We start from the raw sequence: 24,519 nt of genomic DNA, 5'->3' as shown, positions 1-24,519 counted from the left end.
GGATTGTCCTAACCCTTATAAAACATCAATATAGCCATCAGGGTTATCTGAGAATTTACCTAGGTCTATTTTAATTTGCTTCAAGTCTGACAGGGAAAAAAGGTACATACACTCTGACTGGGCTGAATTCTTCAGAATACATTTTAGGGGCGTTTTTGCCTTAGGGGGAACGTTTTCCGTCTGAAAAAAGAACATAGGGATGCCAGTGCCTCTAGTCATTTTCCAATAAGCATTAGTCCTAGAGTGTCCTCTATGGTCCTAATGCTTATTCCTTTCCAGGGTGCATAACCACCCACGGACCTCTGCTTATTGGATTAGTTATGCTCACCGATGTAGTAGTCCTGCACCTGTTTTCCCACCTTTCTTGACCACAAAGAAAGGGGTCCAGGTTGCTGGAGTCTAGTGGTCCTTTACCAGTGTGGCCAACATTGCCTTTGCGCTCAGAGGTGAGTTCCTTTCCAGGGTGCATAACCACCCATGGACCTCTGCTTATCGGATTAGTTATGCTCACTGATGTAGCAGTCCTGCACCTCTTTTCCTGCCTCTCTTGACCACAAAGAAAGGGGTCGGGGCTGCTGGATTCTAGTGGTTCTTTACCAGCATGCCCGACATTGCCTTTGCACTCAGGGGTGAGGTCTAGAGCTGGGCTGGGTTCCTGAATATTTCATAACAGCCCAGCTGCCCCATCAAGATGCATTCCTGGCCGGGTGCGGTGGCTCACGCTTGTAATCCTAGCACTTTGGGAGGCTGAGGCGGGCAGATCACGAGGTCAGGAGATCGAGACCACGGTGAAACCCCGTCTCTACTAAAAAATACAAAAAATTAGCCGGGTGTGGTGGCGGGCGCCTGTAGTCCCAGCTACTCGGAGAGGCTGAGGCAGGAGAATGGCATGAACCCGGGGGGCGGAGCTTGCAGTGAGCCGAGATCGCGCCACTGCACTCCAGCCTGGGCGACAGAGCGAGACTCCATCTCAAAAAAAAAAAAAAAAAAAAAAAAAAGGATGCATTCCCATAAACAACAGTTCTTATGCAAATTTGTTTCAGAGAGGGTGTAGGTTGAAAGAGTAGCTCTGTAGGCTCAGACTAAGACCACGCCACACCGTTGCAGTCAAGAGATCTTTATTGGAGGAGTCCGAGGGAGAGCCGAAGCGGAAGGGAAGACAGAGAGAGAGCTCTGCGGCCTCCGTCTTTCATGCCCGAGGACGTTACGTGGAGGTTGCTGGTTGGCTGAGGGGCTGGGCCTAGGCCGAGGCGGGAAGGCGTGACCTCTGGTTGGCTCCTTTTTGGCGGGCCTGTGTTGGGGAGGAAGAAGCCGGAACCAGCGCCATTAGGGTGCTCCTGTTACCTAACATAGGTATCCTTTTGAGTCAGGATTGAGATAGAGTTTTTGCCCTCTAGGGCCTTTGTCCTTCTTTCCTTTGTAGGAATATGCCCTAATTATCGACCTTAAACTTTTTGTTGTCCCAGATTAAGTCATTTTGGGTAAGAAATATGAGAGATGAATCCTGTTTATCCTATGTGCCTTTTTCCTACGAGAAGAAGAGCGAGGAGAAAAAGATGGGTTTGCTTTTTTTTTTTTTTAATGAGAAAAATTAAAAACATTTTTATTAGCTCACAAATACCACGAATAACAAAATACAGGAAAAAACACTATTTTTTCTACATTTTTTTTTTTAGCTCTTTTTTTTTTATTAATTTTTGCATACAAAAACAATAAACATTTTCTAAAAATACATACAAACAAAAAGATGCGTATCAAACATATTAGGAAGGTTGCACATGGGAAGTCGGGGAATAGAAATGGGGGTGGGAGTTAAAATAAATGAGAGAGGGACTTTATATGGATCAGTGATAATAACTCAATCCTCTATTTGACAAAGAAGAGGGAGAAGGAGGAGGAAGAAAAAGAAAGTGGGATAAAGGATCAGAAAGGGAAGAAAATAGAAAAAATTAGAGTATGACTCCAGGGTAGACCTGTTTTGTTGTCACTGAGTTGGTTGGTTGGTTTGTCTGTTGTATTCTTCATGTTTCGCCAAGTTGGCCAGACTGGTCTCGAACTCCTAGCCCGAAGTGATCAACCCGCCTCGCCCCCCAGAGTGCCGGGACCACAGGTGTGAGCCACCACGTCCAGCCCCCACATTGCTTCTGGCCTCCGTGGTAGACCTCCCAGACGGAGCGGCCAGGCAGAGACGCTCCTCACTTCTTCCCAGATGATAGGTGGCCGGGCAGAGGCGCTCCTCACTTCCAAGACGATGGGTGGCCGGGCAGAGGCGCTCCTCACTTCCCAGACAATGGGTGGCCGGGCAGAGGCGCTCCTCACCTCCCAGACGATGGGTGGCCGGGCAGAGGCACTCCTCACTTCCCAGATGGGGCAGCCGGGCAGAGGCGCTCCTCACTTCCCAGACGATGGGCGGCCGGGCAGAGGCGCTCCTCACCTCCCAGGCGATGGGTGGCTGGGCAGAGGCGCTCCTCACCTCCCAGATGATGGGTGGCCGGGCAGAGGCGCTCCTCACTTCTTCCCGGACGGGGCGGCCGGGCAGAGGCGCTCCTCACTTCTTCCCGGACGGGGCGGCCGGGCAGAGGCGCTCCTCACTTCTTCCCGGACGGGGCGGCCGGGCAGAGGCGCTCCTCACTTCTTCCCGGACGGGGCGGCCGGGCAGAGGCGCTCCTCACTTCTTCCCGGACGGGGCGGCCGGGCAGAGGCGCTCCTCACTTCTTCCCGGACGGGGCGGCCGGGCAGAGGCGCTCCTCACTTCTTCCCGGACGGGGCGGCCGGGCAGAGGCGCTCCTCACCTCCCAGACGATGGGTGGCCGGGCAGAGGCGCTGCTCACCTCCCAGACGATGGGTGGCCGGGCAGAGGCGCTCCTCACTTCCCAGACGGGTCGGCCGGGCAGAGGCGCTCCTCACTTCCCAGACGGTGGGCGGCCGGGCAGAGGCGCTCCTCACTTCTTCCCAGACGGGGCGCCCGGGCAGAGGCGCTCCTCATTTCTTCCCGGACAGGGCGGCCGGGCAGAGGCGCTCCTCACTTCCCAGACGGGGCAGCCGGGCAGAGGCGCTCCTCACTTCTTCCCGGACGGGGCGGCCGGGCACAGGCGCTCCTCACTTCCTCCCGGACGGGGCGGCCGGGCAGAGGCGCTCCTCACCTCCCAGACGGTGGGTGGCCGGGCAGAGGCGCTCCTCACTTCCCAGACGGTGGGTGGCCGGGCAGAGGCGCTCCTCACTTCCCAGACGGTGGGTGGCCGGGCAGAGGCGCTCCTCACTTCCCAGACGGTGGGTGGCCGGGCAGAGGCGCTCCTCACTTCCCAGACGGTGGGTGGCCGGGCAGAGGCGCTCCTCACTTCCCAGACGGTGGGTGGCCGGGCAGAGGCGCTCCTCACTTCCCAGACGGTGGGTGGCCGGGCAGAGGCGCTCCTCACTTCCCAGACGGTGGGTGGCCGGGCAGAGGCGCTCCTCACTTCCCAGACGGGGCGGCCGGGCAGAGGCGCTCCTCACTTCTTCCCGGACGGGGCGGCCGGGCAGAGGCGCTCCTCACTTCTTCCCGGGCGGGGCGGCCGGGCAGAGGCGCTCCTCACTTCCCAGACGGGGTGGCCGGGCAGAGGCGCTCCTCACTTCCCAGACGATGGGTGGCCGGGCAGAGGCGCTCCTCACTTCCCAGACGGGGCGGCCGGGCAGAGGCGCTCCTCACTTCCCAGACGATGGGTGGCCGGGCAGAGGCGCTCCTCACTTCCCAGACGGGGCGGCCGGGCAGAGGCGCTCCTCACTTCCCAGACGGTGGGTGGCCGGGCAGAGGCGCTCCTCACTTCCCAGACGGGGCGGCCGGGCAGAGGCGCTCCTCACTTCTTCCCGGACGGGGCGGCCGGGCAGAGGCGCTCCTCACTTCCTCCCGGACGGGGCGGCCGGGCAGAGGCGCTCCTCACTTCCTCCCGGACGGGGCGGCCGGGCAGAGGCGCTCCTCACCTCCCAGACGATGGGAGGCCGGGCAGAGGCGCTCCTCACTTCCCAGACGATGGGAGGCCGGGCAGAGGCGCTCCTCACTTCCCAGACGGGGCGGCTGGGCAGAGGCGCTCCTCACCTCCCAGACGATGGGAGGCCGGGCAGAGGCGCTCCTCACCTCCCAGACGGGGCGGCCGGGCAGAGGCGCTCCTCACTTCCCAGACGGTGGGTGGCCGGGCAGAGGCGCTCCTCACTTCCCAGACGGTGGGTGGCCGGGCAGAGGCGCTCCTCACTTCCCAGACGGTGGGTGGCCGGGCAGAGGCGCTCCTCACTTCCCAGACGGTGGGTGGCCGGGCAGAGGCGCTCCTCACTTCCCAGACGGGGCGGCCGGGCAGAGGCGCTCCTCACTTCTTCCCGGACGGGGCGGCCGGGCAGAGGCGCTCCTCACTTCTTCCCGGGCGGGGCGGCCGGGCAGAGGCGCTCCTCACTTCCCAGACGGGGTGGCCGGGCAGAGGCGCTCCTCACTTCCCAGACGATGGGTGGCCGGGCAGAGGCGCTCCTCACTTCCCAGACGATGGGTGGCCGGGCAGAGGCGCTCCTCACTTCCCAGACGATGGGTGGCCGGGCAGAGGCGCTCCTCACTTCCCAGACGGGGCGGCCGGGCAGAGGCGCTCCTCACTTCCCAGACGGTGGGTGGCCGGGCAGAGGCGCTCCTCACTTCCCAGACGGGGCGGCCGGGCAGAGGCGCTCCTCACTTCTTCCCGGACGGGGCGGCCGGGCAGAGGCGCTCCTCACTTCCTCCCGGACGGGGCGGCCGGGCAGAGGCGCTCCTCACTTCCTCCCGGACGGGGCGGCCGGGCAGAGGCGCTCCTCACCTCCCAGACGATGGGAGGCCGGGCAGAGGCGCTCCTCACTTCCCAGACGATGGGAGGCCGGGCAGAGGCACTCCTCACCTCCCAGACGATGGGAGGCCGGGCAGAGGCGCTCCTCACCTCCCAGACGGGGCGGCCGGGCAGAGGTGCTCCTCACTTCCCAGACGATGGGTGGCCGGGCAGAGGCGCTCCTCACTTCCCAGACGGGGCGGCCGGGCAGAGGCGCTCCTCACTTCCCAGACGGTGGGTGGCCGGGCAGAGGCGCTCCTCACTTCCCAGACGGTGGGTGGCCGGGCAGAGGCGCTCCTCACTTCCCAGACGGTGGGTGGCCGGGCAGAGGCGCTCCTCACTTCCCAGACGGTGGGTGGCCGGGCAGAGGCGCTCCTCACTTCCCAGACGATGGGTGGCCGGGCAGAGGCGCTCCTCACTTCCCAGACGGGGCGGCCGGGCAGAGGCGCTCCTCACTTCCCAGACGGTGGGTGGCCGGGCAGAGGTGCTCCTCACTTCCCAGACGGGGCGGCCGGGCAGAGGCGCTCCCCACCTCCCAGATGGGGCGGCGGCCAGGCAGGGGCTGCAATCCCAGCACCCTGGTAGGCCAAGGCAGGCAGCCGGGGGGCGGAGGCTGCCGCGAGGCCAGACCACGCCACCGCACTCCAGCCTGGGCAACACCGAGCACTGGGTGAGCGAGACTCCGTCTGTAGTTCTAGTAGCTCGGGAGGCTGAGGCGGGCAGAGCACTCGGCGTGAGGAGCTGGCGACCAGCGTGGCCAAGATGGCGAACGCGTGCCTGCAGCGAAAGGAGAAAAGGCAGGCAGCGGTGGCGCGCGCCGGCAGACCCAGGGAGTCCGCGGTGCGGGCAGCAGCAAGCCGAGTAGATTGCAGCCTGGGCCCGAGAGGGAAAAGAAGAAAGAAAGAAAGGAAGGAAGGAAGGAAGGAAGGAAGGAAGGAAGGAAGGAAGGAAGGAAGGAAGCGGGTTTGCTTTTTTTGTAAGTACTTTAAGGCTTGCCTGAGTGCAAACAGTTCGCATGTTTGGCAGACCAATTTCCCTAACTCTGCTTTTACAAGTGTTTCCCTATCAATTACTGAATACCCATTGTGTTTTTTCCCTCAGTCACCCTGGAGGAACCATCTATCTTCTTGTCCTGAATGGAGTTCCTCCTAGGTCTGGTCGGACCTTTGTATGGTAATTAAGATTTAAATCCCCTGTTAGGAAATCTGCTGGGTTAAGGGAATTTTCAGTGGTTAGTGTTAAATCACCTTTTTCTAACAGAATAGCTCTATACTTTTAGATTTTTGAGTTAGTAAGCTACGTTTTTGATTTTTTTGAATTAGGATAATTCTGAGCTGGTGAGGTGTGCTCACAATGAGGTTTCCTCTAAATGTTGCTTTTCTACTTCTGCTAGCAAAGCAGTTGCTGCTACCGATTGAATGCATTTGGGCCATCCACGGGTTAGTGGGTTAAGGATTTTTGATAGGAAGGCTATGGGTTGTCAGTGGTCTCAGTGTTTTCAGGCTACGCCGTTGTTTACGCTGACAACAAGGTAGTATTGGAGTCTTATAGAGTCATGGAGAAGACCTTCAATTATCAATTGTAGGTTTTAAATTTACCTTGGCTTTTAAAGAAACAGGGTACGCTGTTTTTTCTTTAACTACTTGTATATCTCTCTTTCTCTCTTTTCCTCTCTCTCTCTTTCCCTCTCTCTCTTTCAGTAGATGGATTTTGGGAACACAGTGGAAGGACGTTTGCTTGTTGCCCCCATTTGCCACTATGGGAATATGTGCCTCCCTTTAATTTACTCAATTCGCTTTCATCCTGATCTATTATGTTGTCGTAAACCCAGTTCCAGTTGTTAAAGTACTGGGTCGTCAGTTCTAAGGCCCTGGCCAAGGAGCCAAGGCTTGGAGATTGTATTGCAGTGGAGGAAGCTGGGTAGAAATTGGGGGAGGAGAGCATCTTACACAATGGGAGAGGAATCCTAGCCATTTACCAACTTGGGGTCCTGGCAAGGGTGGTGGAAAACGGGTCCCACATAACTGCCCATGTTGAGAGCTATATATTGGGAGGGGCACCAGGGACAAGACTCCCTGGGTTCATAGCCTAGATACCTAAGGATACAGCGTAGCGCTTCCTTAGATCCCTTTGGAGATACAACCTGCTGTAATACTTGGGAGAGGAAGTGAAAGTCTGAAGCATTAGTACCTAGGAGGCAGGGATCAGAGGAAGTAGATTCAGAGGTAAGGAGAATTTTGAGGCTACACTTTAAAAAAGTCACGGTCGGGACCCAGGAGATATGGGTCAGAAGGAGATGTAGGGGCGCACGCATGGGCAACTGTTGAGTAAAGACTGGCTGCGCCATGATCTCAACCGGCCAATGCTGGGAGTTTGGGATGACACCTTTCTGTCTCTAGTCGGCCCTCAGCTTCCCCAGGAAAATTGTGAAAGCAGCAGCTGGTTCCAGCCAGACCATCGCTCCCAACCAGAAGGTTTGGGGGTTGTTAGAAAGCCTTTTCCCAGGAAGCCTCACACCTGAGTCTTAAGTCTCGCAGCCACGTTAATTGTTTTTAACTGGCCAACAGGTGCCTGGTATTTCCTCTGATTCTAAGGAAGGATAGGAGAGAATAGCAAGTGAAAGTGGTCCAATATTACTCACTGCTTTGGAGAATCCCCAGATGAGGCCACCAAATGTTACGGGTGGGTCTTTGCTCTTAGAGCTCCCATGATATGGTGGCGGGCCACTCCCAAGATGGCGGCAAGCCTTTTGTTCTTTGACCTGGGGTTCTTGGCCTCATGGATTCCAAGGAATGGAATCTTGGGCCATGCAGTGAGTGTTATAGCTCTATTAGAAGCCGTGGGTCATGGAATCCGTGGGTCATGGAAGAGAACCGTGGAACCCAGCGACTAGTGTTCAGCTCGATTAGGACAAAACTGGGCACTTAGCCATGCAGGAACAATGGTGAGCCTTTAGCCCAATCGAGAGCAGCAATGGGCGCCTCGCTGGATCAGAAACACAGTGGACACCCTGCCGGATCCGGAGGGGTGGAAGTCAGCGGCGGGTCTGTGACAGCGGCAAACAGCAGTGGTGGACAGCAAGCGAAAGCTCAGCTTGAGCCATAACAAACACGGACCAGAAGAGTGTGCAGTTGCAAGATTTAATAGAGTAAAAACAGAGCTCCCATACAATGGGAGGGGACCCAAAGGGGGTTTACCCACTCCCGGCTCGAATGCCTGGGGTTTATACCCCATTGTCCCTTCCCCTGTGCTCTCAGGTGATATGTGATTTGTCTATTTCTTTACCTCCTGCTTTTAGCCTAATTTGTATTTTAGTGAACCCTCTTTACTACCTGATTGGTTGGGTGTGAGCTGAGTTAGAAGCCCCGTGTTTAAAGATGGGTGCGGTCATTTTCCCAGCTAGGCTTAGGAATTCTTAGTCGGCCTAGGAAGTCCAGCTAGTCCTGTCTCTCAATTTCACAGGTGTATACATCTGTCAAAATTTATTTAATTGTACAATTTATTATATTTATAGAAATAATGTATATCATATAAATTATATATAATGTATTATATATAGTTATTTGTATAACATTATTTATATAATGTATATCCTGTGTGTGTGTGTGTATGTGTGTGTATTTTTCTTAGAAACAGGGTCTTGCTCTGTTGCTCAGGCTAGAATGCTGTGGCATGATCATGGCTCACTGTATTGTTTTTGTTTTGTTTTTTGAGATGGAGTCTCACTCTGTCCCCCAGGCTGGAGTGCAGTGGTGCGATCTTGGCTCACTGCAACCTCTGCTTCCTGGGTTAGAGCAATTCTCCTGCCTCAGCCTTCCGAGTAGCTGGGATTACAGGTGTGCGCCACCGTGCCTGGTTAATTTTTGTGTTTTTAATAGAGACGGGGTTTTGCCATGTTGGCCAGGCTGGTCTTGAACTCCTGACCTCAGGTGATCCACTCACCTCGGCCTCCCAGAGTGCTGGGATTACAGGCGTGAGCCACCGCACCTGGCCCATCATGGCTCTCTGTAACCTTGAACTCCTGGGCTCATTTCCCCATCTCAGCTTCTCAAGTAGGTAGGGCCACAAGCATGCCACCACACCTGGCTAAGAATATTACAATTTATTATATATATTATTATTATAGGTAAGTCATTTTTCAATAAAGTTAATTAGGTGCTGGACGCAGTGGCTCATGCCTGTAGCCTCAGCTACTTAGCAGGTTCAGGTGAGAGGATTGCTTGAGCCCAGAAGGTCGACGTTACAGTGAACTAACTATGTATGTTCCTGCCACTGCACTCTAGCACTGGGCAACAAAGCCCAGACCTTGTCTCTAAAAAAATAAATAAATGAATAAGTTGATTATAAAACATCTAAAGTACAGCAGAAAATCAAAACAAAATTTCTGCCATGAACATTTTTATACCTATGTCTTAGCATACTTGTAGAATGTTCCTGTGAATTCAATTCTGCCAACAGGAAAACTCAATTAAAGGCTATTAAGATTTTAAAATATTATAGAAAGTGTCAATTGCTCTCCTAAAAGGTTGTTACTGATTGATATTCCACAATGTATGAAAGTGTCCATTTCACCCCACTTTTGCGAGTATTGAATAGTTATCTTTTAAATGTTTTCCAATGTGGTGAGAAAAAAAATTTTATTGTGATAATATTCATCTTTTTGATTTTAAGTGGAATTGCTATGAACATCTTTTGCTATGATACTGGAGATTTTTATTTATTTGTGAGTTGGTTGGTCATGTTCTTTTCCCACTTTTCCATTAGGCTGTGTTTCTTTCTTACTGATATGTGAGCGTTCTTTATACCTAAAAACCTTTCTTCTTTATTTTTTAGCCTTTCAGGCTGTCATTTATCTTCTAATTGTATTCATGATATCTTTTACTGTAGTGCGTTTAAATTTTTTTTTTTTGAGACAGAGTCTCACTCTGTCTCCCAGGCTGGAGTGTGGTGGTGCAATCTCAGCTCACTGCAGCAATCTTGGCTCACTGCAGCCTCTGCCTCCCAGGTTCAAGCGATTCTCCTGCCTCAGCCCCCTTAGTAGCTGGGATTACAGGTGTGCACCAACATGCCCGGCTACTTTTTGTATTTTCAGTAGAGACAGGGTTTCGCCATGCTGGCCAGGCTGGTCTCTAACTCCTGACCTTAAGTGATCCGCCTGCCTTCTCCTCCCAAAGTGCTGGGATTACAGGTGTGAATCACCGCACCTGGCCTGTGTTTCTTTTTAAAGACAAGTTATTGATTTCATTAACACCCTGTTGATTCATTAACATTGAACTCATGATGTACAGCACTATAACTCATGCCTGAATGAAGCTTATCTAACAATGTATTTTCTCCATAACGCACATCATGGCCTTCTTATGCTTTGGAACACTAGACAGCACTATGCTTCTGGGCCATAAACAGTGAGATCACCAACAAAAAGCACAAAAATGTTAAAAATGTAACATTAAATATACTGCAAGAGGACACTTGCTTATAGTATGAGAGGTGAAACAAGTATCACCTTGTTCAGCCTCAGCTGGGAACATACACAATGACCTACTCAAATTTTCCTGCATTCTGTGCATGTCTGGGAATGACCGTGAAAGCTCCACATGTATTGATTTTGGGGTTACAAATAAATTTTAGTGAGTAGGCTGGGCGTGGTGGCTGGCTCATGCCCATAATGCCAGCACTGTGGGAGGCTGAGGCGGATGGATCACCTGAGATGAGGCGTTTGAGATCAGCCTGGCCAACATGGCGAAACCCCATCTCTACTAAAAATACAAAAAAATAGCGGGACATGGTGGCACATGCCTGTAATCCTAGCTACTTGGGAGGCTGAGGCAGGAGAATCACTTGAACCCGGGAGATGGAGGTTGCAGTGAGCTGAGATCACTCCAGCCTGGGCGACAGAGTGACTCCATCTCAAAAAAAAAAAAAAAAAATTTAGTGAGTAGTAAAATTCCCAAATGCAGAATCTGGGTATTAACTGTAATTCCTCTGTGGTGCTGCTGCCATGTGTACAATGAGTCAGTAAAAGCTTCAGAGTAGAAATATTTATCAAAGCACTGCAGGGGGCTGTATAGCAGGAGATACACAGAATGATACTTCACCCTGTTGTTCACGAATGTAATATAATTTATAATTTATTTTTTAATTTTTAAAATCAAAGTTTTAGGTGTACTTGGTTTTAAAACTTCAGAAGTTCTACAGTGTTAATTATGAAGAAGAGTAACCCCTTATGCCTTTCTGCCCCTTCCCTTTGCCCAGAGACAACAAATTTCAATTCTTTTTGCCGTTTTTTTTTTCTGCCACATTGCTAAATAACCTGATTATAATGTTATTGATTATTTTGTTTTTTTTTAAGGCACTATCGGTAGAGATAAAGACTCTACCAGGCCAGGCACAGTGCCTCACGCCTGTAATCGCAGCACTTTGGGAGGTCGAGGTGGGTGGATCACCTGAGGTCAGGAGTTCGAGACCAGCCTGGCCAACATGGCGAAACCCCGCCTCTACTAAAAATACAAAAATTAGCTGGGCCTGGTGGCAGGTGCCTGTAATCCCAGCTACTTGGGAGGCTGAGGCAGGAGAATCACTTGAACCTGGAAAGCGGAGATTGCAGTGAGCCAGGATCGCAAGCCTGGGAGACAGTGTGAGACTCCGTCTCCAAAAAAAAGACTAGCTTTCTTTCACTACCATTTGAACAAATATTCATGCCCTTTCCATCCTTCCAAATTATAAATTTTGTTAGATCACTATTCAGTATTTAGGTTGTTATACTGTTTCATCAAACTAAAATCTGGCCTAAGAAAGCCTCCATACTCACATACTTGAGTTTTTACCTACAACCCACAACCTAATTTAGTAGGTAAGCAAACTGAAAACCTAACTTAGGGGTATGCTTCAATAACAGTTGCTGACTCTCAGCCAGTCCCAGCAGCTGGACCTCAAAGACTTACAGCCACCAGCTGTTCAGATCGTGTTCAGATAAGGCACTAGCTGTTTCTATACCTTGCTTCTACTCCCTGCACATCACTTTCCTTTTTCTATCCATAAGTTCTCTCCCACTGTGCCCACTATACAAGCAGCGCTGGCGGCCCTCTAAATCTGCTGTGACTTGGGGAAGGGTGGGGAGGGGTTGTCCGATTTCACAAATCATTTTTTCCTTGCTAAATTAAACTGTTAAATTACATTTGTTTAAAAAATTTTTTGAAATACTACAATTATTATTCATACTCTGATTACATTGCTACTCATGTATACCTTTTTATTTCTCTTTGTTAATATTTGTCCAGTTTCTTTAATTGCCTTCTCGATATCTATCCTCCATTTATCCCATACCGCAATGCAAGCGCAAACCTCTCAGCTATTGTGTTGGTATCTTCCTTGTTGTCATCCTGAGCTTTCACTTCACCCCTCTGCTTTATTTTATTTTATTCTTTTTGTATTTTATTTTATTTTATTTTATTTTTGAGATAGAGTCTCCCTATGTTGCCCAGCCTGGAGTGCAGTGGTGTAATCTCGGCTCACTGCAACCTCTGCCTCTTGGGTTCAAGAGATGATCCTGTCTCAGCCTCCTGAGTAGCTGGGACTACTGGCGGTTGTTGCCACACCCAGCTAAATGTTTGTATTTTTGTAGAGATGGGGTTTCACCATGTTGGCCAGGCTGGTCTCGAATTCCTGACCTTAAGTGATATGCCCACCTTTGCCTCACAAAGTGCTGGGATTACAGGCATGAGCCACCTTGCCTACCGTTATCTGATTTTTAATAGTTTGTTTGAATCAGGCTCTAAGTGAGGCTCATATACTGTGGTTGGTTGACACTTCTCTTAAGTCTCATTTAATTTGGGGTCTCCTTCTACATCTTGCATTTTTCTTGCCTTTTTGTTTGTTAAAGAAATAAACATTTCCATTTCCTGCAGTGTTTCAGGCATTCTGGATTTTTCTGCCTGCTTCCGTATGGTGTCCTTGAACATAGTCCTCTGTCTCCTATAGCTCCTGTCACTTACTTGTAAGTTGGATCTAGAGTCTTCCTTATATTCAGGTGGGGAGGAATGATTTTCTTATAAAGTAATTTTCTAAATTTCTGGATTACCTTTGAAAGTAATTTTTCCAAGAAAGGATGCATGAGAGGTAGTTTTTGAAAACCTGCGTGACTAAAAATATATTTTTTTCTACCCTCACACTTGACTTGCGCTTTAATTGGGTTTAGAATTTTAGGGAGAAAGAATTTCTCCCCTCAGAATTTTAAGGGTTTTTTTGCTCCAGTTTTTTGTTTTGTCTTTCAGCATTGTTGAGAAATTCAATGTCCTCCTGATAACCAATCCTTTATATCTGACCTGCTTTTTTCTCCCTAGAAATGTTTAAGATCTTTTGTCAGAGAAGTCAGTATTCCAGATTTTCACAGTGATGTCTTGGTGTGCTTGCTCTGTGTCTTTTTAAAATCCATTATACTGGGCCAGTAGAGGGACCTTCCAATCTGGAAATTTATGCCTTTCAGTTCTAGGCAATTTTTTTCTGAATTATTTCATTGGTAATATTCTCTTTTCTGTTTTTGCTGTTCACTAAAGAAGCCCATATTGTTGGGTTTCCTGGACTGATGTTTTATTTTTCTTACCTTTTCTCCATTTTCCACTTTTATTTATTTTTTTTGTTCTGCTCTGTAGGTGATTTCCTTATCTCGATCTTTCTGCCTTTCTATAATATTTTTCCTTCTATCATATTTTTAAGTGTCAAGGGCCACAACAAGCAGGATTTTGTGAGCCGTGGAAAGAAGCTGGATTTCATTCTAAGTTTAGTAGGAAGCCATAGAGGATTTTGAGCAGGGAAGGATATTATGTTTTACATAAAAAAGGATCATTCTCGTTAGTATAACAGGTTATCTCTGCTGTAAGCCATTGTATTAATCTATTGCCATATAACAAACCACTCCAAAACTTAGTGCGTTAAAACAAGACTTTATTTTTTTCTCAAAGTTCTGTGGGTTGATTGGGCAATTCTTTCTTTCTTTTTTTTTTTTTTTAAGACAGAGTTTTGCTTTTGTTGCCCAGGCTGGAGTGTAATGGCGCCATCTCAGATTACTGCAACCTCTGCCTCCTGGGTTCAAGCGATTCTCCTGCCTCAGCCTCCCGAGTAGCTGGAATTACAGGCATGCGCCACCATACCTGGCTAATTTTGCATTTTTAGTAGAGATGGGGTTGGCCAGGCTGGTCTGGAACTCCTGACCTCAGGTGATCTGCCCGCCTTGGCCTCCCAAAGTGCTGGGATTACAGGCGTTAGCCACCATGCCTGGCCAGTTGGGCAATTCTTTTGCTGGATTCACCTGGGTTTATTCATGTGTCTGCAAATAGCTAGTGGCTTGGCTCGGCCTGGGTGTTCCAAGATGGCTTCATCCAGATATCTGGGCCTCAGCTAGGACTGCTGCAATGACAGTCTCAGCTGAACTTCTCTCCATGTGTTCTTTCATCTTGTGCTTCTTCCCATGAAGATGGAAGTGGTCCAAAAAGTCAAGCCCCAGTGTGTAAGCACTTATCCTGCCTCTGCTGGAATCAACTTTCCTAATATCCTGTTGGCAAAAACAAGGCAGATGTCCAAGCCCAGTGCCAACGTGGGAGGAGAATGTATGAGGTTGTGGATATCTGGAGGTGTGATTTTTGGGGAAATAGCTGTAACAATTTACCACATTAAACATGGTTTTAGCTACTTTCCTTTTTCTGATGCTTTGCCTATCAATTTACCTTCTGATTATGATTTGGTTTTCCATGTAAGTAGGCTGTCAAGAAAATAAGGCACCAATCACAGGCACTTCAAATATTTGCTATTGCTGTGATTGTGATAATAATTTTTTTTTTTTCTTTTTTTGAGATGGTATCTTGCTCTGTTGCTCAGTTGGAGTGCAGTGGCTCGATCTTGGCTCACTACAGCTTCCGCCTCCCGGGTTCAAAGGATCCTCCTGCCTCAGCGAGTAGCTAGAATTACATGCACATGCCACAGTGCCTGGCTATTTTTTGTATTTTTAGTAGAGATGGGATTTCACCATGTTGGCCAGGCTGGTCTCAAGTGCCTGACCTCAAGTGATCCACCCACCTCCGCTTCCCAAAGTGGTGGGATTACAGGCGTGAGCCACCACACCTGGCCTGTGACAGCAATTTCTTAGAAAATAATAAATTGGCTCATTTCAAGGAGAGAATGCCTACTGTATGAGCTTCCAGTATTTTTTTTTTTTTGAGACAGAGCCTTGCTCTGTCGCCCAGGCTGGAGTGCAGCCGCACGATCTCAACTCACTGCAACCTCCGCCTCCTGGGTTCAAGTGATTCTCCTGCCTCAGCCTCCCAAATAACTGGGATTACAGGCATGTGCCACCATGCCTGGCTAATTTTTGTATTTTTAGTACAGATGGGGTTTCACCATGTTGGCCAGGCTGGTCTTGAATTCCTGATCTCAGGTGATCCGCCTGCCTTGGCCTCTGAAAGTGCTGGGATACAGGAGTGAGCCACCGTGCCTGGCTGAGCTTCCAGCATTCTTTACTAGAGCCTTGTGGTCTGTGGACTCCCTTGCTAAGAATCACTGTAGTCCTTGTCATCTGTCTCAAGCTTATAATGGTGTATGTGAAAATGTAAGAAAATTAGTAATGAATTATCTTGAAATGTTTTCTCTGTTTTGCCAGATATGAACAATATAAAGCCATTGGAAGGGGTAAAAATTCTGGATCTAACAAGGTTTGTATTGGTTTATCTACATTTTGGTGATTGGGTTTTTCCCTTTCCTCAAAAACTTTTAATTTTTTGAATTATATGAAGAGACTTATATGCTTATGTTGAAATTTTAGAGAAGAAAATAAGAAAAGAAAAATTCCTGTAATATCATCATTCTATGAGACAATTAGTGTAGTATTTATGCCTTTTCCCAATGTGTATTTATATATAATCTTAAAAAACAAAAATTGGAACCATATTGAAATTACAGTTTTACCCACAATTTAAACACAATGTTATATTTTTAATATTTTCCTATGTTATTCAAAATTCAACAAAAAAGTAAAATAGTAATTAACATATCGATGTCATATAATTACTTAATCATCCTCTAATCTTTCACGATTATAAATTAGGCTTCCTTAGAACATTCCATGCTCATGGGTTGGAAGAATCAATATTGTGAAAATGGCCATACTGCCCAAGGCAATTTATAGATTCAATGCCATCCCCATCAAGCTACCAATGACTTTCTTCACAGAATTGGAAAAAACTACTTGAAAGTTCATATGGAACCAAAAAAGAGCCTGCATCGCCAAGTCAATCCTAAGCCAAAAGAACAAAGCTGGAGGCATCACGCTACCTGACTTCAAACTATACTACAAGGCTACAGTAACCAAAACAGCATGGTACTGGTACCACAACAGAGACATAGATCAATGGAACAGAACAGAGCCCTCAGAAATGATGCTGCATATCTACAACTATCTGATCTTTAACAAACCTGACAAAAACAAGAAATGAGGAAATGATTCCCTATTTAATAAATGATGCTGGGAAAACTGGCTAGCCATATGTAGAAAGCTGAAACTGGATCCCTTCCTTACACCTTATACAAAAATTAATTCAAGATGGATTAAAGACTTAAATGTTAGACCTAAAACCATTAAAATCCTACAAGAAAACCTAGGCAATACCATTCAGGACATAGGCGTGGGCAAGGACTTCATGTCTAAAACACCAAAAGCAATGGCAACAAAAGCCAAAATTGACAAATGGGATATAATTAAACTAAAGAGCTTCTGCACAGCAAAAGAAACTACCATCAGAGTGAACAGACAACCTACAGAATGGGAGAAAATTTTTGCAATCTACTCATCTGACAAAGGGCTAATATCCAGAATCTACAATGAACTCAAACAAATTTACAAGAAAAGAACAAACAACCCCATCAAAAAGTGGGCAAAGGACATGAACAGACACTTCTCAAAAGAAGACATTTATGCAGCCAAAAAACACATGCAAAAATGCTCATCATCACTGGCCATCAGAGAAATGCAAATCAAAACCACAGTGAGATACCATCTCACACCAGTTAGAATGGCCATCATTAAAAAGTCAGGAAACAACAGGTGCTGGAGAGGATGTGGAGAAATAGGAACACTTTTACACTGTTGGTGGGACCGTAAACTAGTTCAACCATTGTAGAAGTCAGTGTGGCGATTCCTCAGGGATCTAGAACTAGAAATACCATTTGACCCAGCCATCCCTTTACTGGGTATATACCCAAAGGACTATAAATCATGCTGCTATAAAGACACATGCACACGTATGTCTATTGCGGCACTATTCACAATAGCAAAGAGTTGGAACCAACCCAAATGTCCAACAACGATAGACTGGATTAAGAAAATGTGGCACATATATACCATGGAATACTATGCAGCCATAAAAAATGATGAGTTCATGTCCTTTGTAGGGACATGGATGAAGCTGGAAATCATCATTCTCAGTAAACTATCGCAAGGACAAAAAACCAAACACCGCATGTTCTCACTCATAGGTGGGAACTGAACAATGAGAACTCATGGACACAGGAAGGGGAACATCACACTCCGGGGACTGTTGTGGGGTGGGGGGAGGGGGGAGGGACAGCATTAGGAGATATACCTAATGCTAAATGACGAGTTAAGGGGTGCAGCAAAACAACATGGCACATGGATACATATGTAACAAACCTGCACATTGTGCACATGTACCCTAAAACCTAAAGTATAATAATAATAATTAAAAAAAAATAATTTAGGCTTCCTTGTACACAAATGTTTCCCTCAGTTTTGATTTCTTCCTCAGGATAAAATTCTAGAAAAAGAATTATAGGGGCCAGGCGCAGTGGCTCCCGCCTGTAATCCCAGCACTTTGGGAGGCTGAGGTGGGCGGATCAGGAGGTCAGGAGATCGAGACCATCCTGGCTAACACGGTGAAACCCTGTCTCTACTAAAACTACAAAAAATTAGCCGGGCGTGGTGGCGGGCGCCTGTAGTCCCAGCTACTCGGAGAGGCTGAGACGGGAGAATGGCGTGAACCCGGGAGGCGGAGCTTGCAGTGAGCCGAGACTGCGCCACTGCACTCCAGCCTGGGCGACAGAGCGAGACTCCGTCTCAAAAAAAAAAAAAAAAAAAAAAAAAAAATTAGCCAGGCGTGGTGCTGGGCACCTGTAGTCCCAGCTACTCGGGAGGCTGAGGCAGGAGAATGGCGTGAACCCAGGAGGTGGAGCTTGCAGTGAGCTGCGATAGTGCCACTGCACTCCAGCCTGGGTGACAGAGCGAGACTCCGTCTCTAAAAAAAAAAAAAAAAGAAAAATAATTATAGGATCAAAGGGGATATATATTTTTAAAGCTCCTATTACATATGGCCAAATTACAGTTTTAACTGTTTTGATTCTTACTAGCATTATATGAGCTTGTCTGTGTTGACCGGTTGTTGGAAAATAATTAATATAAACATTTTCTAGATGATAATTTATTTATCATTTTTAACATTGTAGAGTCCTGGCGGGACCTTTTGCTACTATGAATTTAGGAGATCTTGGAGCAGAAGTTATAAAAGTGGAGAGACCAGGTAAAGCTATTACTCCCTTTAAAACACAGAAACAAGCTAATAAATATTTTTAAATAATTCTCTAAATACCCATGTTTAGTGTGCCTGTAAGTGGGATAAGGAGAGAATTAAAATGAAATGATTGTCTTTTTCTTCTCCATTTCTTGTTTTCCTGTGAACTAACACTAATGATATCTTTTTTACTCCTTACGTTGTGCTAAGTGCTAAGGCTCAAGCCAGTTTCTTTGCACCTGAAGGCTTTTGTTATAAGCTGAGGCTGGGCACAGTGGTTGACGCCTATAATCCCAGCACTTTGGGAGGCCAAGGAGGGCAGATTACTTGAGGTCAGGACTTCGAGACCAGCCTGGCCAACATGGTGAAACCTCTTCTCTACTAAAAATACAAAAAAGAAGTAGCCAGGCATGGACCTGTAATCCAGCTACTTGGGAGGCTGAGGCAGGATAATCACTTGAACCCAGGAGGTGGAGGTTGCTGTGAGCCAAGGTCATGCCACTGCACTTCAGTCTAGGCAACAGAGCAAGACTCCGTTTCAAAAAAAAAAAAAAAGAGGCTGAGATGCAGCGTATAACAATGATGATAATGACACCTACAGTGCTGGGGCAAAGTTCTCAATGCTTTGCCTGGGCTTATTTAATCTTTACAACAACCCTATGGGCTGATGCTATTATTCATAGTTTATAAAGGAGAAAATAGAGGCACAGAGATGTAAAGCAACTTATTTAGGGGCACACAGGTAATAAGAAATATCCAGACCCTCAGCCATGATTCTGGCCTTCCTTAGCCACAGCCTAGCTTTAGCATTGAGACTGAGATTACAGTGGGCCTGGCCACCCTCCCTCACCGTGGAATAAAGAGAAGGCCAGGAGAAAGGAGGAAAAAAGTGAAGAAATAGGGCATAGAAGAAGGAGAGAAGGAAAAGGAATCAAAGTCCCTCAAAAAACAACCTAAGCCTGGATGTGGTGGCTCACACCTGTAATCCCAGTACTTTGGGACGCCAAGGCAGGCGGATCACCTGAATTCGGCAGTTCGAGACCAGCCTGGCCAACATGGTGAAACCCCGTCTCCACCAAAAATACAAAAATGAGCCAGGCATGGTGGCAGACACCTGTGGTTCCAGCTACTTGGGAGGCTGAGGCAGAAGAATCTCTTGAACTTGGGAGGTGGAGGTTTCAGTGAGCCGAGATTGTGCCACTGCACTCCAGCCTGGGTGACAGAGTGAGACCCTGTCTCAAAAACAAACAAACAAACAAAAAACCTCAAATACTCCAACCTAAGTCATTCTTTTCTATTTCCTTTTTGTTTTTATTTTTTAGAGACAGCATTTCCCTCTGTCATCCAGGCTGGAGTACAGTGGTGTGATCAGAGCTCACCATAGCCTCCAACTACTGGGCTCGAGCAATTCTCCTGCCTCAGCCTCCTGAATAGCTGGGACTACAGGCATGTACCACCATGCCCAGCTATAATGATAAAAATTTTTGTGTGTTTGTAGAGACAGGGTCTTGCTATGTTGCTTGGGCTGGTCTTGAACTCCTGTCTCAGCCTTTCAGAATGTTGGGATTACAGGTGTGAGCTATTACTCCTGGCCGTTTTTTTTCTATTACTAATAAAAGAAACATTTCCCCATTTTATAATTTTAAAGGTTTTGAAGCGGGAAACACCTAAGCTTAGATCAGTTTTTTGCTTTTATGTTTTTCATCTGACATCTTTCCTATTCTTTCTTCCTCCTTTGTTCAGCAAATAGATATATTCTGTGTACACATTTCTCACTTTTGTTTGGTATCATCTTAGCATTTTGGTGTTTAGTTCAAGCTGTTATTGATAAAGTTGCTTAGAAAAGCATCACTGTTGGCCGGGCATGGTGGTTCACGCCTGTAGTCCCAACATTTTGGGAGGCCAAGGTGGGCGGATCACCTGAGGTCAGGAGTTCAAGACCAGCCTGGCCAACATGGTGAAACCCCCTTCTCTACTAAAAGTACAAAAATTAGTGGGGCATAGTGGCAGATGCCTCTAATCTCAACTATTTGGGAGGCTGAGGCAGGAGAATCGCTTGAACCTGGAAGGCGGAGGTTGCAGTGAGTCGAGACCATGCCATTGCACCCCAGCCTGGGCAACAAGAGCCACACTCCGTCTCAAAAAGGAATGTGGCATTGTTTTGTGCCCTTTCTCTCCAAGAAGCACTTAAAGGGCACAGTCCATGTTTTTTATTGTCTGCTATATCATCATATAAACAGCTTGTTTTATTTTTTTTTGAGACAGGTCTCACTCTGTCATCCAGGCTGGCGTGCCATTGTGTGATCATGGCTTACTGCGGCCTCGACCTCCTGGGCTCAAGCAATCCTCCTACCTTAGCTGGAACCATAGTTGTGTGCAACTGTGCCTGGCTAATTTTTTTTTTTTTGAAATGGAGTCTCACTCTGTGAGCCACTGCACCCGGCCTTATTACATTTTTTTTTTTTTTTTTGTTAAAACAGGGTCTTCCTATGTTGCCCAGGCTGGTCTTGAACTCCTGGGCTCAAATGATCCTCCGACCTCAGCCTCCCAAAGTGCTGATATTACAGGTGTGGGTGAGCCACCACACATGGCTTATGCAGCTTGTTTTAGAAGTTTTCAAAAATTAGCATTATTATTTATGTTTCAAGATCTGATCCTACGGGTCTTAAACAGAATCCCCAAATCAGTGAGACTGGTCTAGTGCTGAATAGTGTGTATGTATCTCTAAGAGTCACAAGAGAATGATTTATAATTACATCAACTTAGTAATTGACCATAAGTGATAGCCATATAAAGTAGAATATCTTTTTGTTTGTTTCCTTCTCTTTTAAAAATTTTTAAATTTTATTTTGTCTTTACAGAAAGTAGAATATTTGATCTGGAAGATTCAATTTCTTGTTAAGTAGATATTCTTAAGAAGCCAAAGCAGTTAGCAGAAGATTCTCTGATGAGCATGAGGAATATCATGTATTAGTATATTATATTTTATTACTTTTTATTCTCCCTGACGGTCTCAGGCAGTAGAAGTGCCTGGCAAGTCCTGCTGCCAGAGATGATGCTTTTTTCATTCAGCCAATGATGTTCATCGCTTTTAGTCATTGTTGGATACATGCGGAAGAATGTTTATTTTCTAGCTCAACATTTGTTTTTTTTCTTTAAAGCTTCTAATTTCCATATTGCTATCTGATTTCAACACCGCAGCACTTACAACCATTGGTTTTCTTGCATTTTCCATTCCTAGATAGAACATTCAATGTATTAATAATTTCTCTTGCTATTTCAGTTGGCCACCAGGGTAACATTTGTATTTCTATTAATTTTATAAATTGTTGTTCCCTATATAGTGAGGCCTATTTCTCCTTTGTACTTTTTAGTTTCCACCATGGAAACTAAACCACAACAGATCTTTCTTTGTCTAGGCCTTTATTATGTCTCATCGCCATACACTGGTATTGGGCTTTGTTCCTAGTAGGGATTTATTGTCCTTTTTTTTTTGGGACAGACTTTTCACTCTTGTTGCCCAGGCTGGAGTGCAATGGCACGATCTCGGCTCACTGCAACCTTTACCTCCCAGGTTCAAATGATTCTCCTGCCTCAGCCTCCTGAGTAGCTGGGATTACAGGCATGTGCCATCATGCCTAGCTAATTTTTTTATTTTTAGTAGAGACAGGGTTTCACCATGTTGACCAGGCTGGTCTCAAACTCCTGACCTCAGGTGATCCACACACCTTGGCCTCCCAAAGTGCTGGGATTACAGGGGTGAGCCACCGCATCTGATCTATTGTCCTTTTTTTGACCAGTTACTATGACTCCTTCTCTTCACCCTTCTGATTAATACATTTTAATATTCATATTATATATTTAATTGTTTTGGGTTTTTGAGATAGTTATTCAACACAGATATGAGAAAAAGGGATTTTCATTAAAAGCAACTTGGTGGTATTTTCACATTTCAGTAGAAAACTACTTTCATTTTATATCCACTTCTACAGTTCCTCAATTAAATAAAATTTGGTTGTTGTTTTCTTTCTTTCTTTTTCTTTCTTTCTTTCTTTTTCTTTCTTTCTTTCTCTTTCTTTCTTTCTTTCTTTCTTTCTTTCTTTCTTTCTTTCTTTCTTTCTTTCTTTTTCTTTCCTTTCCTTTCTTTCTTTTTTTTTCTCTCTCTCTCCTTTCCTTCCTTCCTTCCTTCCTTCCTTCCTTCCTTCCTTCCTTCCTTCCTTCCTTCCTTCCTTCTTTTTTCTTTTATTTCTTCCCCTCCCCTTCCCTCCTCTCCCATCCCCTCCCTTCTCCTCCCCTCCCCTTCCCTCCTCTCCCCTCCTCTCCCCTCCTCTCCCCTCCCCTCCCCTCCCCTCCCCTCCCCTCCCCTCCCTTCCCCTCCCTTCTCCCCTTTCCTCCTCTTCTCTTTTCTTTTTCTTTTCTTTTCACAGGATTTTGCTCTGTTCCCTAGGCTGGAGTGCAGTGGCGCATTTCTGGCTCACTGCAGCATTGACCTCCTGAGCTCAAGTGATCCTCCCACCTCAGCGTCCTAAGTAGCTAGGAATACAGGCGTGTGCTACCACACCCGGCTAATTTTTTCATTGTTTGTAGAGACAGGGTTTCACCATGTTGCCTAGGCTGTTCTCAAACTCCTGGCCTCAAGTGATCTACCCACCTTGGCCTCCCAAAGTGTTGGGATTACCAGCATGAGCCACCGCGTCTGGCCTGGTTGTAGTTTTCTGATTTACTATTAGATTAGATTATTTTTATTTGTGTAACCAAAGAGCATATTACATTTATGTATACTCTTCTTTTTGTAGAGTTAGCCAGTCAGTGGGTGTATCCGTGTGCCTGCAGGGCCAGACAAGCAACCTAAGTGAGGAAAGTGAGCGGGGAAGTGAGCAAGGATGCAGCTGAAATTTCAGCATTGTCTCCACTAGGGGACACGAGGCCAGGGCTGTTGGTCTTTTGTTCACTGCTGTGTCTGCTCTGCACAGAGTAGTGTCTGTGACATAGTTGGTGCTCAATAAATATTTGTTGAATGAATGAGTGTGTCAAAAGGTCATCTAAGAAAGGCAGTGTGAATTTTTAAAGATTTCCAGATTTTGAAATCATGGCAGCTAGTTAAAAACTTTAATTGTGTGGGTCACGTATGTTTATTGCAGCACTATTCACAATAGCAAAGACTTGGAACCAACCCCAATGTCCAACAATGATAGACTGGATTAAGAAAATGTGGCACATATACACCATGGAATACTATGCAGCCATAAAAAATGATGAGTTCATGTCCTTTGTAGGGACATGGATGAAGATGGAAACCATCATTCTCAGCAAACTATTGCAAGGACAAAAAACCAAATACCGCATGTTCTCACTCATAGGTGGGAATTGAACAATGAGAACTCATGGACACAGGAAGGGGAACATCACACACTGGGGCCTGTTGTGGGGTGGGGGGAGGGAGGAGGGGGGAGGAGGGAGGGATAGCATTAGGAGATATACCTAATGTTAAATGATGAGTTAATGGGTGCAGCACACCAACGTGACACATGTATACATACGTGACAAACCTGCACGTTGTGCGCATGTACCCTAAAAGTATAAAAAAAAAAAAAAGAATTGTGTGGGTCAAATAAAACATGTCTCCCAAGCTGCAGGTTTTTCCAGTTTATGTCCTTTAACCATACATTTCCTGTCATGTGCCATGGACACAGAGCCTTCTGAAACCCCAGTGAGATCAGGAAAGCCTGCAGGCCTCCAGTTTAGACTCCTGACATTATCTCCACCTGAGAAATGAGTGCAAATATCTAAAATAAACTACTGGCCTGGTGCAATGGGATCACTTTGGGAGGCCTAGGCAGCTGGGTCACTTGAGGTCAGGGGTTCGGGACTAGCCCGGCCAATATTGTGAAACCCTGTCCCTACTAAAAATAAAAAATTAGCCGGGCATGGTGATGCATGCCTGTAATCCCAATTACTATGGAGGCTGATGCAGGAGATGTCATTAGTTTATCTCCAGTTAGAACTAATGCTTCTTGGCTGGGTGCAGTGGCTCACACCTGTAATCCCAGCACTTTGGGAGGCTGAGGCGGGTGGATCATCTGAAGTCAGGAGTTTGAGATGAGCCTGACCAATATGGTGAAACCCTGTCTCTA

The 24,519-nt window shown here is 46.9% G+C and overlaps 1 protein-coding gene and 1 long non-coding RNA gene across 5 annotated transcripts in view; one reads left to right on the top strand and one right to left on the bottom strand.

Annotated features, from left to right (window-relative positions):
* The window catches only part of SUGCT (succinyl-CoA:glutarate-CoA transferase), a 769,733-nt gene that overhangs the window by 37,242 nt on the left and 707,972 nt on the right, over window positions 1-24,519 (top strand). For all 4 annotated transcript variants that reach the window (XM_055293359.2, XM_055293357.2, XM_055293358.2 and 1 more), the window contains exons 2-3: window positions 15,466-15,517; window positions 18,321-18,394. In XM_055293359.2, coding sequence (XP_055149334.1) covers window positions 15,466-15,517; window positions 18,321-18,394 — 126 coding nt within the window. The remainder of the gene's footprint in view (window positions 1-15,465; window positions 15,518-18,320; window positions 18,395-24,519) is intronic.
* LOC134731377 (uncharacterized) lies at window positions 1,102-7,555 on the bottom strand. The gene is made up of 2 exons (XR_010113599.1): window positions 7,456-7,555; window positions 1,102-1,291 (listed from the first exon to the last, which is right to left on the bottom strand). It is a non-coding gene; the product is annotated as an uncharacterized lncRNA (long non-coding RNA).

The sequence above is a fragment of the Symphalangus syndactylus genome, chromosome 9 (genome assembly GCF_028878055.3).
Source record: "Symphalangus syndactylus isolate Jambi chromosome 9, NHGRI_mSymSyn1-v2.1_pri, whole genome shotgun sequence".
In the NCBI taxonomy this organism is placed as follows: Eukaryota; Metazoa; Chordata; class Mammalia; order Primates; family Hylobatidae; genus Symphalangus; species Symphalangus syndactylus.
This window is presented reverse-complemented; position numbering and strand designations above follow the sequence as displayed.